General features: G+C 39.8%; 1 protein-coding gene across 3 annotated transcripts in view; it reads right to left on the bottom strand.

The window, feature by feature from the left end:
* srms (src-related kinase lacking C-terminal regulatory tyrosine and N-terminal myristylation sites) overlaps nt 1-15,007 on the bottom strand; it is a 36,765-nt gene that overhangs the window by 15,776 nt on the left and 5,982 nt on the right. For all 3 annotated transcript variants that reach the window (XM_020609020.1, XM_020609019.1, XM_020609018.1), the window contains exons 3-4: nt 13,842-13,963; nt 10,374-10,540 (exon numbers count right to left, since the gene is read on the bottom strand). In XM_020609020.1, coding sequence (XP_020464676.1) covers nt 10,374-10,540; nt 13,842-13,963 — 289 coding nt within the window. The remainder of the gene's footprint in view (nt 1-10,373; nt 10,541-13,841; nt 13,964-15,007) is intronic.

The following is a 15,007-nucleotide window of genomic DNA, read 5'->3' as shown; positions in this document are numbered from 1 at the left end:
AAGCTTATAGTTAGGGCTGGATCAGGTGACTCTGAGCCTTCCCTTAGTTATGTTGCTATAGGCCTAGGCTGCCGGGGGGCCCCATGATGCTCTGAGTTTCTTTCCCCTCCCCTCCTGCTCTGCTCTGCTCTCCTCTCCTCTCTCTCCCTATGCTTCTATATGCCACCATTACACATTACTAACTTTGTGTCTCCTCTCTCCCATAGTGTGTCCTCTCTCTCTCCCTGTACCTTTCTGCAGGTTGCCCTGGCCCTGGAGCTCTACGTCTGTGACGAGCAGTCACCAGCCACATTGACCTGATCAGTGTTTGATTGTTGTGTCTTGTTGCTTTTCTTCTTTTGTCTCTCTATCCACTCACCCCAACCGGTCGAGGCAGAAGGCTGCCCACCAAGAGCCAGGGTCTGTTGGAGGTTTCTTCTGTTGAAGGGAGTTTTTCCTCCCCGCTGTCGCCAAATGCTGCTCAAGGGGGATTTGTCAGGTTTTCCCTTTGTAATAATAGTGATAACAGTAAGGTCTGGACCTTACTGTGTAAAGTGTCCCGAGATGACTTTTGTTGTGATTTGGCGCTATACAAATAAAATTTGATTTGATTTGATTATTCTCCAACCTTAACCTATCATTCCATGTACATATGAGAAAGTCCCTCCACTCTGACCTTAATACAAAGCATCCCTGAATCCTATCCTGAAATGGGTTCATCGTGGGTTAATGCTGAGGCCCTCTGAGCTGCCACAGAACATTTAACTTTTCCATTTAAATTTTGTGAACTTGCAGATAAATATGGAGACTGAATCCAAATACAGATATTAATTATTTCTGAGGCAAACTGGAGGTGAAGTGCAAATATCTTAGATGTTTCTTAGCTTTAATCAACCCTGGGATATGACACGGTGCACTCATTGTCAGTTTATTAGGTACACCAACCTACAACTTAGTCCTGCAGTAAATCCTCCTTCATGAAGGTGATAATGTTCACTTTGTGTTCCAACTGTTTCAGAGATGTTTGGATTCATCTGGATGATCATTTTGGCTGGAGGCTGGAGTTTGTGCTGTTGTTCAACTGTACTGTTACAGAGAAAACCTTTATTATTTAGCTTTGTCTCATAAATAACAAATAGGGTAACTTATAACAACGCAGTTCAATAGCAACGCAAACAACAGCCTCCATAATGATCATCCAGTTAAATCAGCACCTCCCTAGGACAGTAAGCGTAAAATCTACAACATTATCAAGACTGCATCATTTATCATGCACAGTAACACATTGTCAGATCAGCAAATAACCATGAGCCAGAAACACTGTCAATGAGGAGTCTGTGTTGGCAGGAAAATTAAACATGTCACCCTGAACAACTATGATGACCCTAACATGAGCCAACACCCCTTACATTACAACAACAGCACTGACGTCAGTATAAGGTTACAATAACTGCAGGTTAACTTAGACAGGGGATTTGAAATCCTTACATCCAAAGGCTACAACACATCAGTCCCATCACCAACACAAACTGGAACAGCTGGTTGTGTGTATTTGTTTGAGCGTCACATGCCTGTAATTGGCAGACACACACTGTGATGCATTACACAGGGTGGTGGAACCCAAACCCTTCCTCCTGCAGAAATGATGAAAGACTCTTAATGTTCATGAGTCATTTTTCAGAAGTCAGAGTCAAGTTTGGAGTCAGTCAGGTATAAGTAGCAAGTCAAGTCGGAAGTTTATTTACGGTATGTGGGACTTCAGTGTGACTCGAGTACGAGTCGCCAACTCAAGTACCCATCTCTGGTGCATATGACGTGTTTACTTGTGTGTTTGTGTGTGTTTCTGCCGCAGTGTGTCCATGGCCTCAGACTCAGAGCCTCCGCTGGAAGGGAAGAGAGAAGAGGGAGGAATCACTGACCGGCCTCTGATAGAATAAATGCCGTTTTCTGTTCTTTTACACTTTCTAGCAGTTTGGGGAAAGCTGCAACCTCATGTATCTGTAAATGTAATATAATATTCCTTTATCCTTAAATACCATTTCAGACGTTATACAGCACAGGTCTGAAAAGACAGAAGAGTGGGTGTGCTGTTGGTGATTTCTCATTTTGCAGTGAAACATTTCCAGCTATTGAGGAACTCCTGCTCTGTCGTCTCCTGCAGGGCTCAAATATGGTGCCAGATCAATGAGTTTAGGTTTTGGCACAGAAAACTAAATCAGGACTGAGAAAAACAAAACCACAACTGAAAAACAGTGGCATTGAAGCATTTGCACTGAGAAAAAAAAAAAACTAAACAAAAACACTGGCATTAAAAAAAATGTATTAATACTTGAACAATGACAATCTTCAGATTTTTTGCTGATGTCAAGGTTTTCCAATGCCAGCGTGTTTTCTTTCAGTCTCACTTCTCTGTCACTGTTGTGGCATGGAGGGGAGGACTTTGAGGGGTGGGGCTAAGGAGAGTTTGATTTGCATACTGTAATGGGAAATTTTATATCAGCACCCTTTTAGGTGTATTGACTGTTGCTATGTAGTTATTCTATGCAGTTATTTGTGTGCTTCTGACACTAGACAGTTTACTGTGTCAGCATGTTGTAGAGATAAACATGCCTTTGTGTGAATGCTGAACCAAATTACTTGTATCCTGCTTTGCATCTACTGGAGCATCTGTTTACTGCTTTTGTATGTGTGTGTATAAGAAGAGATGTAGCCCTCCGTTCTAGGAGCCTCTCTCTTCAAACTGTTACTGTTAGCACTGTTGTATGGAGACTGCCCCTTCCCTGCAGGGAATAAATGTGCAACACCTTTCAGAGTTGGTATCAAGACTTTATTCTACACTCAACAAGCTTTAATAAGATCATTTTGCCACAGCAATACTCTGGTTGAGATTCATGAGGAGAGGACGGCCCTCTCCCCTGAGCCGCTGTTCACATCGAGGCTTCTGTCTGCTGAACATGGCTGCATAGTTACTGCAGTGATCTCCCCAAATTCAGCTCGAGCTCTCAAACTGAGCTACATTAAAGCTCACTTTTAACATTATGCTGGTGTGGCAGAGGTCTGCTGCAGCTAGTGCTCATATTAGCTAGGCTATAGCTAATATAGCTAATGTTAGCTGTAACTAACATCAGCAGTGCACAGCCGCTTATCAGACTTTCTGTGGGATCTTACAGGACTGTCTCCCACACAGTAATGCTAGATGACACTGTGTGGAACAAGGCTAATGAGTTTTAGATCTGCCTGGAGCAGAAACATGCCAGTAGAGTGAAAGAGATGGTCTGAGAGCTACTGGTAAACTCGGTGAAGCTGTACGACACTGAAGATGGCTTCCGATTCAACAGTTAGGGCAGACGGTACAATACAGAGTGAGATTCTCTCTGTTTTTACACCTCTCAATGTTGTGAAAGGGTTTTAGACATTTTAGAAAACCCCTTAACACTCACTGACACCCACTTTCAAATTTGTGAAAATGAAAAACTATGAATAGTCACAATAAAGGACAAATATACTTCCCCTCGCCAATCTAGACTACTGATTAGGCAAATCAGGATTATCAAGTATAAAGAGTGTTTGAAACACAGTTTCATACTTGTGAAACCTTTTTTCTATCTGTGCTAACGCATGTTATCTGTGCAAATGCAGACATTTTCCCTCCATGTAAAGCTGACTAGAAAAGCCAAAAGTACTACTTAAATTAAACTACTATATATATTTTGAAGAAACCAGTAGACCTGTATGTAAAGATAATGTACTGAGATTTACAGACTTAAACAACTGCATATACATTCTTTTGTTTGACCTAGACTATGTCAAACACTGCTATCTATGGTATGAAGTCCTACATTGGTTTCTTTGCCCAAGCCTATGGACAAGTATGACTGTATTTCAAGAAATCAATACTCAGTTAATCAAATAATATACAACAAAATTCATCTTAGGATACCCAGCATGTACAGATGATTGTATATTTAAACAGACAGCGATATTACTAGAGATATAGAGTACTGCTTCTGTCATTCAAGGACTGAAGTCATAATTTATTACCCTGCCCTGTCATCATCATCATTACAATTGGGCACTATTGCCTAACTTAAACAGCAAATTCAGCTCAGACTCTGTCACTTTGCCAAATGAAACTTTTAGGTTTGTACACGTCTGCGCATCTATGAATTTCAGTTCAGATGTTTGTATTAAAAAGTAAAATATAAAAATTAGCAGCTTTCCAGTAAACAATAAGAGGCTGTACTAATGTGGGTGAGGACATATGAGGGACTGGATGACTGAAACAATGCGTCTGTCAGCATCCGTGTCCCTCCCACTCTCTGTCAGCATTGTCTCTTGTGGTAGTCAGAGTTAGTGTCCAAAAAACATTTGAAAATGATGATCATTTTTCATGGTACATTTGAAAGACTTAGATAAACCATTGTAACCCTAGTGTCCCTGGTGACCATTTGGCAAATAACAGCCTTTTGAGGATGGACAGACGAGCAATAAATGATGTATACACAGAATAGAGCTATACTATAGATTTACAGTCTGGACATATTATGGATTATCAGCATATATGAAGTACGGTGTTCAGCAGCTTCCAGGTGCCACAAAAGATAGGATCAGACCTGGGAAGAGGACAGAGCAAACAAACTCACAAACCTCAATCAACTCAATGAACTCATGCCATAAGAGAAACACAGACACACACACCGAAGGACAACATGCAGGTATGGAAAAGAAAGACAGGCTTGGAGTAGTCCCAGAACAGCCAGTGGTCCAGCACAGAGAACATAAATGAAAGAGGACTGGATGCATGCAAAATACTCATTGTTGTAATCATCTACATATTGAAGATTGGTTAAGAACATCTGCAGCGCAACTGGTTTCATGCATGATGAACTGGGTTGTGTTACCTTGGGACAAAATGGCTGCTGAGGGTGTAGATCCCATGATGCATTGCTCTTAAAGACTACACACTAGTGCCTCTTCTGATTACATGTAGTATAACATGATGTATATGCTGTCAAACCATGCACCCCAGGGTATTACTACTGGTAAAACCATAAAGTAATACTTTTAGGACATGTGTCCCTGAATATGTAAATATACATTAATTGTGCAGAAAATATAGATTATGGTCTGGAACAAAAAAAGGGCAGATAGATGAATACACCCTTGTGCTTTGACCTATATAAGTAATTTCCATAATGGATAATAGTGAACACCCTGTGAGCCTATCTGATACAGTGAACCATCGAAATTAGAGGACATCCATCTTTACACAGTACAAACCATGCTCTAGAAAAAAACTGTCTAAAAGAACATGTCTCGACATGTTACCAATCTGAAAGTTACAACCTTTTGTAAAACTGAGTTTAATAAGGCCTGTAAAGAGGAGAAAATTGCTCTGAATCATAACCTGACTGTGGCACAGCAAATCAGAGACCCTGTAAGAAACGCATGCAGTGAGATAAATGCTATGTAACATTGGTGGAGATAATGGTTTGCCTATGCAACGCTTTGTAGCAAGTTATCATTTCACCAGACAGTTAGCCTGTTATGGTGAATGCAAACACAACTGAGATGAGAAATGTACACACACACACACACACACACACACACACACATATCCATATATGGCAATGTACAAATACATACCTTGTTGAATAAAGCCCCATAAAGACAAAATACCCCCAGGGTTAAAGTTTTAGAGCTAAAAATTTGTTAGCCATCAGGACACTGACTTTCTATAGGTTCACAGGGTGGAAATACAATTGCTGTCCACTTCACCTTGCTGCAATTGGCCGTTGGTACAGCATTATATAGGTACATTACCGCCACAAGCTGGAGTCAAATTCTTTGTGTTCTTGAAATACTTGGCAATAAAAGTAGAGGTGTAAAAACAGGGAGAATGTCACTCTGTATTGTACCGTCTGCCTTAACTGTCAAATCAGAATCCAACTTCAGTGTCGTACGGCTTCACCGAGTTCACCAAACTGGCATTTTTCCGTCCAGGCAGATCTAAAACTCATTAGCCTTGTTCTACACAGTATCACCTAACATTACTGTATGGGAGACAGTCCTGTAAGATCCCACAGAAAGTCTGATAAGCGGCTGTGCACTGCTGATGTTAGTTACTGCTAACATTAGCTATATTAGCAATAGCCTAGCTAATATGAGCACTAGCTGCAGCAGACCTCTGCCACACCAGCATAATGTTAAAAGTGAGCTTTAATGTAGCTCAGTTTGAGAGCTCCAGCTGAATTCGGGGAGATCACTGCAGTAACTATGCAGCCATGTTCAGCAGACAGAAGCCTCGATGTGAACAGCGGCTCAGGGGAGAGGGCCGTCCTCTCCTCATGAATCTCAACCAGAGTATTGCTGTGGCAAAATGATCTTATTAAAGCTTGTTGAGTGTAGAATAAAGTCTTGATACCAACTCTGAAAGTTGTTGCACATTTATTCCCTGATAAGCAGCTGTGCACTGCTGATGTCAGTTACAGCTAACATTAGCTATATTAGCTATAGCCTAGCTAATATGAGCACTAGCTGCAGCAGACCTCTGCCACACCAGCATAACGTTAAAAGTGAGCTCTAATGGAGATCAGTTCTGTGAATATACACCAGCAGAGAGAAGCGCACAGCAGTTTGAGAGCTCTAGCTGAATTCAGGGAAGCCGCTGCCATAACTAGTGATGTTACATATGACACTGAAGCTTCAAAGCTTTTATGGAGCAGAGGGAGTGTTTCCAAATGAAGCCTCACTTTGAGGCTTGTGTTATTTCCCTAACTGTCACATGGTTGATGACAAACGCAGCCTCGGTTTCTCACAAAATGACGTGACTTTTTCAGTTTGAGATTCATGGATTTGAACTATTGATACAAGGACAGAGACTCATGAAACTTTTGCAGTTGTAGTTGGATGGTTACTTTGCAGAAAATGCCCAGACTTTACAGTATGTTTATTGTTTTAATCTCATTTATTGTTTAGTATTGAGGATGTGAATCATGTTTGATTCAGCTCTTGACAGTGAGAATACGAAACCACAATTAATAAACCAAATTATCTCCCTGTAAGATAAAGGGTAGCATATACGCATCTCATATAATTGAAACCTTTGTTTCTAAATAAAAATCCAATGTTTCCATTTCCTCTTTCAGTTACACAAGCATGTCAGTATTTGCACTCTCAGTGGTATGATTGACACATCATCATTTTAACAGCAGGTGTCACTAGTGAACAGAGGCTTTGAGTAATGAACCTTTTGGTGATACAATGGACTACAAAGCCTCATTGCTTCAGGAAAGCCTCATTGGGCCATCTCTAGCAGTAACTATGTGGCCATGCTTGGCAGACAGAAGCTTCAATGTGAACAGCGGCTCAGGGGAGAGGACCTCCTTGTGGATCTCAACCAGAGTATGCAAATCACATTCTCCTTATCCCCGCCCCCCATGGCAAAATAGTGACAGAGAAAGAGAAACTGCAAGATAAAAAACTGTGGCATTGAAAAACACTGACACCGACCCAAAAAAAGAAAACAAAAATATCAGAAGACTGTTGTTTTTCTAGTATTAATACTTCTTTAAATGCCAATTTATTTGTTTATTCCCCCCCCCCAATACAAATGCTTCAGTGCCAGTGTTTGCTTTTTCAGTTACGGTTTTGGTTTTCTCAGTTATGGTCTTGTTTTCAATGCCAAGCTTTATTTTTCACTGCCAAAGACTAAAGTTATCAATCTGGTGCCATACTCAAACTGATGAGCCATGAATAAAGAAAACGGCTCACTGGGGGTCTACTTACAGGATTGCCACATGCTTCTATTGTAAAACAGTGCCAAATATTTTATTGTCTTGTTAATTACACTCCAAACATACTGCATTTCCTCTTGTTATTCATTTACGCATATAAAGCATAACACAGCATCATGTCCTGCCACAACAAAAACATTAATTCAAGGACTTTATTGCACTTTCAAATTCCTACAACCAAAACAAAGGTTGCTCAAATTAAAAGTGATATTAGAACATTCTAGAATAAAAACAGGACTTTTTACATTGTATGCTGCTGACATTAAGAAATACTACTGATGCTAACAAGCTACATTTATGGTTTTAGAGGTTGGTGTGTGCTGGAACTATATCTTGACAAACAACAGTCTATCCACCTGGTCAGTATTTCTAGCTATAGTGTAGGATGCCAAATATGATCAAGGCTGGTACCTGTACTAACTGGCAAACTCACTGTGTTGTCAAGGCTTCAGGAAATCATGGCAGCATTTTATTTTACAAGTCCCATATTTTCCAGCTAATTTCCTGGCAGTGTTCCTTGTTATTTCCTAAAATGTAGCTGGACTAAATTGCAAGGATATTTCTAAGAAAAATCTGGATGACAGTACAAATTATGACAGTAATGGATAAAGTGATAACTGAAAGATTACCAAAATCTGTCAAGCCTTCCTTCTAGGTCTCTTTGCAATTTAAATACAAGCTATTTTTGGAAATTATATGAAAAGTTTCCAGTATTTTAATGTTTTTAAATTTTATTTAATTTTAAAATGTTGAACTATTAAATACTGTTAACAAAGTTGCTGCCTTCCACTGTTCACCAAGAAATTGTTCCAATACATAACTCCCAATAAAAATGTTGTTTTAAGTTTCTCTTTGTGTAGCTTAAATAAACAAGATACATACATAATTACTCAGCTCTAAAGATGTTGGTAGGCATATTTTTCTTACTTGAAAAAGGAAGAAAACTATGTATGGTGATATATTAATTTAGACAATGACTGACTGTTGACAAATACTCTACATGAAGGCACACTTTAAGTGCCCTTATGTGCTCATGGCTATATTAGTGTGTTAGAAACTAGTTATTAAATGCAGGCATTTAATAAATTGGCTGCCTGGTGTTAGAACTGTGCACTGGGACACCACCAAACACTCTAGTCAACAGTTAAATTGCTGCTCCAAGTCAATGCTGAATTTACCTAAAAGGGTATTATACAAGTTGTATACAGCTGAACAAAAACAGACTTTACAAGAGAATGACAACTTATTCACAGCATTCATTTTGGCAAAAATGGACTCCAAAGTTTCTGGGTATATAAAACATAAGGAGACCTGCATATTATTTTCTACATCTAAATGCCATTTCTAAGCACTTGAATTAATGTGATTCTGTTATTGTGCTAGGTTTGTGTCTTCAGTCAAATAATGCATACCAGTAATATTCTCATAACCATTGTGCGATATAGTATTATATATTTTATATTCCCATTATAGAAAACTGTATTCATAAAGCATCACATATGATATTTCAAATACTGTATTTGTATTATGCCAGATTAACTAGCAGTATCAGAAAACTATGGTCAAAACTGTCTTTGTATGTACAGCACATATAGCTGTGAATTTTTATACATACATTATCCATATTTATACACTGACATGTTTCTACCCATCTACTCTGTTTTTATAACATGCAAGTCCTCCTCTTGGGATCAATGAACTAGTTTTTTTCCTTGTAGGTTTCCATGCAATATAAAATGCTTTTTATTGTAATGCATGTTCAGGTGAGTGCATGTGGGCTTTTGTAGTTCATATATGTATATGTGTGAGACACGCTCTCAGGTCAGCAAAGGCAATTGTCAACTGTAGCAAACTGTAATTATAGACTTTACATGACTAATAAAAACATTCAAGTACATCATAACTACATCTACATACACATGGTGGATGAATATGGATGCTTCTGTTATGTGTGATCTTGTGTTTCTGTCTTCTTGTTGAGGACCAATTAGAGTTTTAGACTTAAGGACATGTTTGAAAAATCAGGAGATTTGTTTGACCCTCACTTCTGTAAAACAGTGACAATGTGATAATGAGTGAGACTGTGTGAAATGGTATAACTCATTGTTTAGTGTCTCACTGACACCTTCTCTGTTCTGGTTCACTCTTGCAGCTGTCATAGCAATGTTTTTGGCCACAGCAGGTATAGCGGCAACTACTTGTCAGAGAAAGAGCTCTAAAAGTCCACAGTACACTCCCTGCTCAGCACCAAGCAGCTGAGAGACACAGCTAGAGACTAGCTGGTGAACATAGAGGAGCACTTAGCAGTTAAAAGCTAGATATTCTAACTGCTAACCGTCTTGCAGATAACAGCAGCCAAAATAAGAAGCCAAATAAAACAAAAGCTCTGTACTGAGGGCAATTGCTGAGTCTCTATAGGTTAACCACTACAAGGACCCTTTTCCATATTCATTTGCAAGCATTTGACCTGTTAATCTAAAAACATTGATTGGTGCAGCTTCAGTTTAGGGGCCAGGGAATGCATTATGTCAGTGAAGATCCTAATAATAGTAAAGTAAAAACATATTTGCCGTATAGCATGCTCTCTGTGTGTCCTACCTGCTGGGCACATGGCTCCTGCAGCAGCACTCCCAGGCTGTGATGGTTTTTCTGGTAGTAGGAGATGAGCTCTCCCAGCGTGGCGAAGGAGATCTTATCTGAGATAAAGTATGCACCAATGGTGGAGCGCTGGATCCTGAAGTGGTACACCTTCCCCTCACTCCGGACTGCAAGAGTGACATGTTATATGTTTAAATGCGCTCACAGTCACACACACAAACTTACCACTCAGCAATTATTATCTAGAAGGAGAAATAAGCTGTCACTATTTGAGGTCCTGTATGATCAAATGTGATTATTTCATGAAGAAGGAATATCTGCTTGGAAAACATGAAGATATACTTTGACCCCAGGGTGATTATGAAAGGAGGTGCTATCGTCAAGTCAAGTCAAGATTTTTATTTGCCATTTATGCATAAACAGTCTAGGCATATAGGAATTCTTGTGCAGCTCTCCTTTGGAGTCAGGTAAGGAGTAAAAACACTTAGAACACTTAGTCTTAAAATAAAAAAGTTAGCAGCAGAAAACAGGAGAACAAGGGAAGGAAGAGCAGGAACCCTCATGGAAGGACAAACCTCTGCACGGTATGTACCACTGTCAAATAGTAAAAGTGGCTGATATCGAAAAATCCTACCAGTGGCTGGACAAAGCTGGACTGAAAGACAGCACAGAGACACTAATCCTGGCAGCACAAGAACAGGCTCTAAGTACAAGATCAATAGAGGTTGGGGTCTACCATACCAGACAGGACCCCAGGTGCAGGCTGTGCACAGATGTCCCTGAGACAATCCAGCACATAACAGCGGGGTGCAAGATGCTAGCAGGCAGGGCATACATGGAGATAAATGTGCTGAATCCAAACCCTTTCCTACAAAAAAGGGTTTATGGCTGAAAGAAGCTGGATCCATACATGTAGAAACACTATGGCCAGGGTTAGTGTGAATACTATAATTACTCTCCATGTACATGAGGATGTGACTGTTTTTCTGGTTTTATGGCTGTGAGAAAGACAGAGTGGCACAGTAAATCGGACATGTAAATGTACCATAACACAGAGTGATTGAAGGTCTGTTTGCCTTCACACTCGGGCACATATGCACACAGAGTACTGATGATGCATGCTTCAGGAGGACTAGTAGAGGGAAAATAAAACATCTAACTGCAGCATTTTTTCTTGGGTCCCAGAAGACCTTGAAGAAGGGTGGGGGTGGGGTGGATAGGAAGAGGAGGAATGTTAATGGAGAGGAAAGGAAAGGTGCAGAGCCAGAAGAAAGCCAAGTCCGACTACTAAGGGGGAAAAAAACCAAAGTAGTGAGGAGCAGGGAGAGCAATGGGCTGGGGGCGACTCAGGGGAGAGAGAGCGCAACAGATGGTTTAAAGTCACAAATCACATGAATCTCCAAGCACCAAGCATCTGGTGACATCATAGAGGTCGTTACAGAATTGGCTGGAGTAATCGTTTATTTTATTTTGATAACTTTCAGTGATGACGGATTTGCAACCATTCTGCAAACATACAGTATGTATAAAAAATACGATATAAACATGGCATAGTTACTGAGCTGGTGCCACAATGTGATTAGTTTAGCATAAAGACTAAAATGAAGAGCAAATAAGCAATATATGCCTTCCAACACCCTATTAGCTTATCAGTTGACATGTTGCGTAATGTACCTACTGACCAACAACAGTTTTTCCCTTCACCCACTTCTGTTCAGCTTTTCTGCTGCTATAGTGTTGATTGCCTGGCAACACCTGCACCCAAATTGTTTGCCAAGTGAAAGCTCCAGTATGCAACTCACTCTAAAACCATAAACTGTTTTTTATGTTTGTACATTCCTGTTTGTACGTGGCTTAATCAAACTACTGTATATCAAGTTAATTAGGTGCTGTTAAGTGTATTTCTTTCATTTTACAATAGTCTTTCCAATCTTACCATCCATTAGGGAAGATTCGGACCAAAAACCACCCTGTGTCAAAACAGAGTAGTGGGCTGACTTGGTGGGGGTTTAGTGTTTTCGATAAGATAATGAAATACAATCCAGGAAGTCCAGCTTGAGTAACACATTAATGTGCTTAAAGGTGCATCCACCAGCACAACACTCTACACTAGTTTTCAATACTCCCAAGTGACAACTCCTATTATCTTTGCAAGGTCAACAGAAATGTGATGTCCCTGTTACAAAGTAATTCATCAGAAATACGTTTTCATGTATTTGGTTGGCCAGTGCAGCACTTTGTCAGATGACATCTTGTTGCATTGCACCAAAAATTGAGCCTGGTTCAACTCTTTTACCAGACGACTCTACCTGGTTTTGCCAGAGCCACCCACCTTTGCACCACTGCAATGCAGACAGACTGGCTATGTGCCATTTAATTTGGGCACCTTGTATTTTTTATGCAAGGCAGCAGTTGATCTGAACATAGTCTTATGCTAAGCTATGCTAATTGTATCTTGGCTCTAGCTCAGTTCTTAACTTACTGACAGAGTAATATTAATCTTTTCATCTAATTCTTAAAAAGAAAGTGAATACATTTCCCAAAACAAACTAATCTTGGACTATGCCATAATATTTACATTTAATTTTATCTATAAGACAGCGCCAAATCTGTGTGACACACATTATCCAGAACATTTTACAAGTCAGCCTAGCACTGCTTTCCGATGGAAAAATATACAGTATACTGTTTAAACTGCTTCAACTATCCATTCCATTTGCAGTTTGCACCTAGCTAACATCAGTCTAACCCAACAAAATCCTCCTTCATGAAGGTGACAATGTTCAATTTGTGTTTAAACTAGTTCAGAGAGGTGTTGATTCAAGTGTATAATTACTTTGGAGGCCACAGTGTATGCAGCTGTTGAACTGCACTGCATTATAGAGAGCAGTTTCTGTTTCTATAATGTAATGGTGAATGTTGAACAAATTAAAGGCCCCGAAAACAGATTTTCTCCCTCAGTTTCCTACTATGAGCAGTGAGTTCCTACATGAGCACAAACATTATTGCTAAAGTTTGAACACTTCTGGTAATTTCACCTTGGTATTTTTTTGTCTTTGTAGAGCCACATCTCACTGGTTGGGTGAGGGGTGGGGCTCAGCTGGAAAAACAAAATACCATGTACTTGTGCGCCACCCAAAGTTGTCATGGCCTTTAATCTTTGTCCAATCAGGTACCTTTAAAAACCTTTCATGTCAATATTGAAAAAGTAATTTTACTAGTGCTGTCAATCAATTCAAATATTTAAAAGTAATAATTAATTGCACAATAGTTAACTCACTATTAATCACAAATTAATCACTTTTTTCTATCTGTTCACCATGTGGATCCTGGCTTGGAGAAGGTAAAACAGTGAGTGAAGGAATGAGGAGAGGAAACCAGGTGTGAAGGTATATAGAGACTGTGAACCCTGAGGTTAGAAATCCCTGTTGAGGACACAGAGATGGATGGAGTGGCAGTGGTGCTTACCAGAGACTGTGTACTCATCGCTGTGACTCTCACTGATGCGAACCAGGAAGGAGCCATCTTTGTTTTGGGGAGCCAGCAACAGCTTCTCAGCTTTCATTCGGTTTATGTTCCCATAGTACCACCTGAACAGAGAGCAGGCACACAGACCAGATGGAGAGAGAAGGGACGCAGAATGAAAAGATGACCAAACTGTATTTGAAGGAATTTAAAAACAGCCAATCAGAAGCAATGAAAAGGCAACATCAGGCCTGCTGCTATGCATACACATCATGTCTGCAGGGCCCCAACTGCCAGACAGGGGCACCAAAATGTATACCAATAATGAGAATAAAAATAAATTCATTCATCTAATTTTATAATGAACACAAAACTATTATAGACATAACTGAACCAATATATGGTATAGAATATATATTCCTGAAAAAAAAAAAAACTAAAGTTATGATGCTCCCATCTCCCCGTCGTTTGTTTTGACTACACCTGAAATGAACCATGCCAGAAGATCAGCTGAAGTAATGTACAGTGAGGCTTTCTAGTGTTTAGGAAAGACAGGGGCAACAAGAGTCCAGTGCTGAGAAAAAAGAAAGTGTGGGATGTGTGGTCACATGGTTTCTGCAGCAGATCGTGTAGATATGCTTCCACGGTTACGCAGAGGTAGGCACTGATTGTATGCTTTCATATAGAGTTTGGAACCATGCATTCAGTGTGGAGTAGTTACACAGGGATACATTTGGCAGAGCACTTCTGTACTGAGCTTAACACGTTTTAATAGCAGAATGAACGCAGGTTAATTATCATTTGTACATGTAGCAGAGGTAGGCACTGATTGTATGCTTTCATATAGAGTTTGGAACCATGCATTCAGTGTGGAGTAGTTACACAGGGATACATTTGGCAGAGCACTTCGGTACTGAGCTTAACACGTTTTAATAGCAGAATGAATGCAGGTTAATTATCATTTGTACGTGTCACATTTAACACAATGAAAAAACAAGAACAATTCAATCCAATTTTATTTGTATAGCACCAAATCACAACAAATGTTGTCTCAGGACAATTTACAAAGTAAGGTCTAGACCTTAGAGAAGAAAAACCTAACAAATCCCCCTTGAGCAGCATTTGGCTACAGTGGGGAGGAAAAACTTCCTTTAACGGAAGAAACCTCC

Source organism: Monopterus albus, unplaced genomic scaffold, assembly GCF_001952655.1.
Source record: "Monopterus albus unplaced genomic scaffold, M_albus_1.0 scaffold98.1, whole genome shotgun sequence".
In the NCBI taxonomy this organism is placed as follows: domain Eukaryota; kingdom Metazoa; phylum Chordata; class Actinopteri; order Synbranchiformes; family Synbranchidae; genus Monopterus; species Monopterus albus.
The sequence above is the reverse complement of the archived record's forward strand: the minus strand, read 5'-3'. Positions and strand labels throughout refer to the sequence as shown.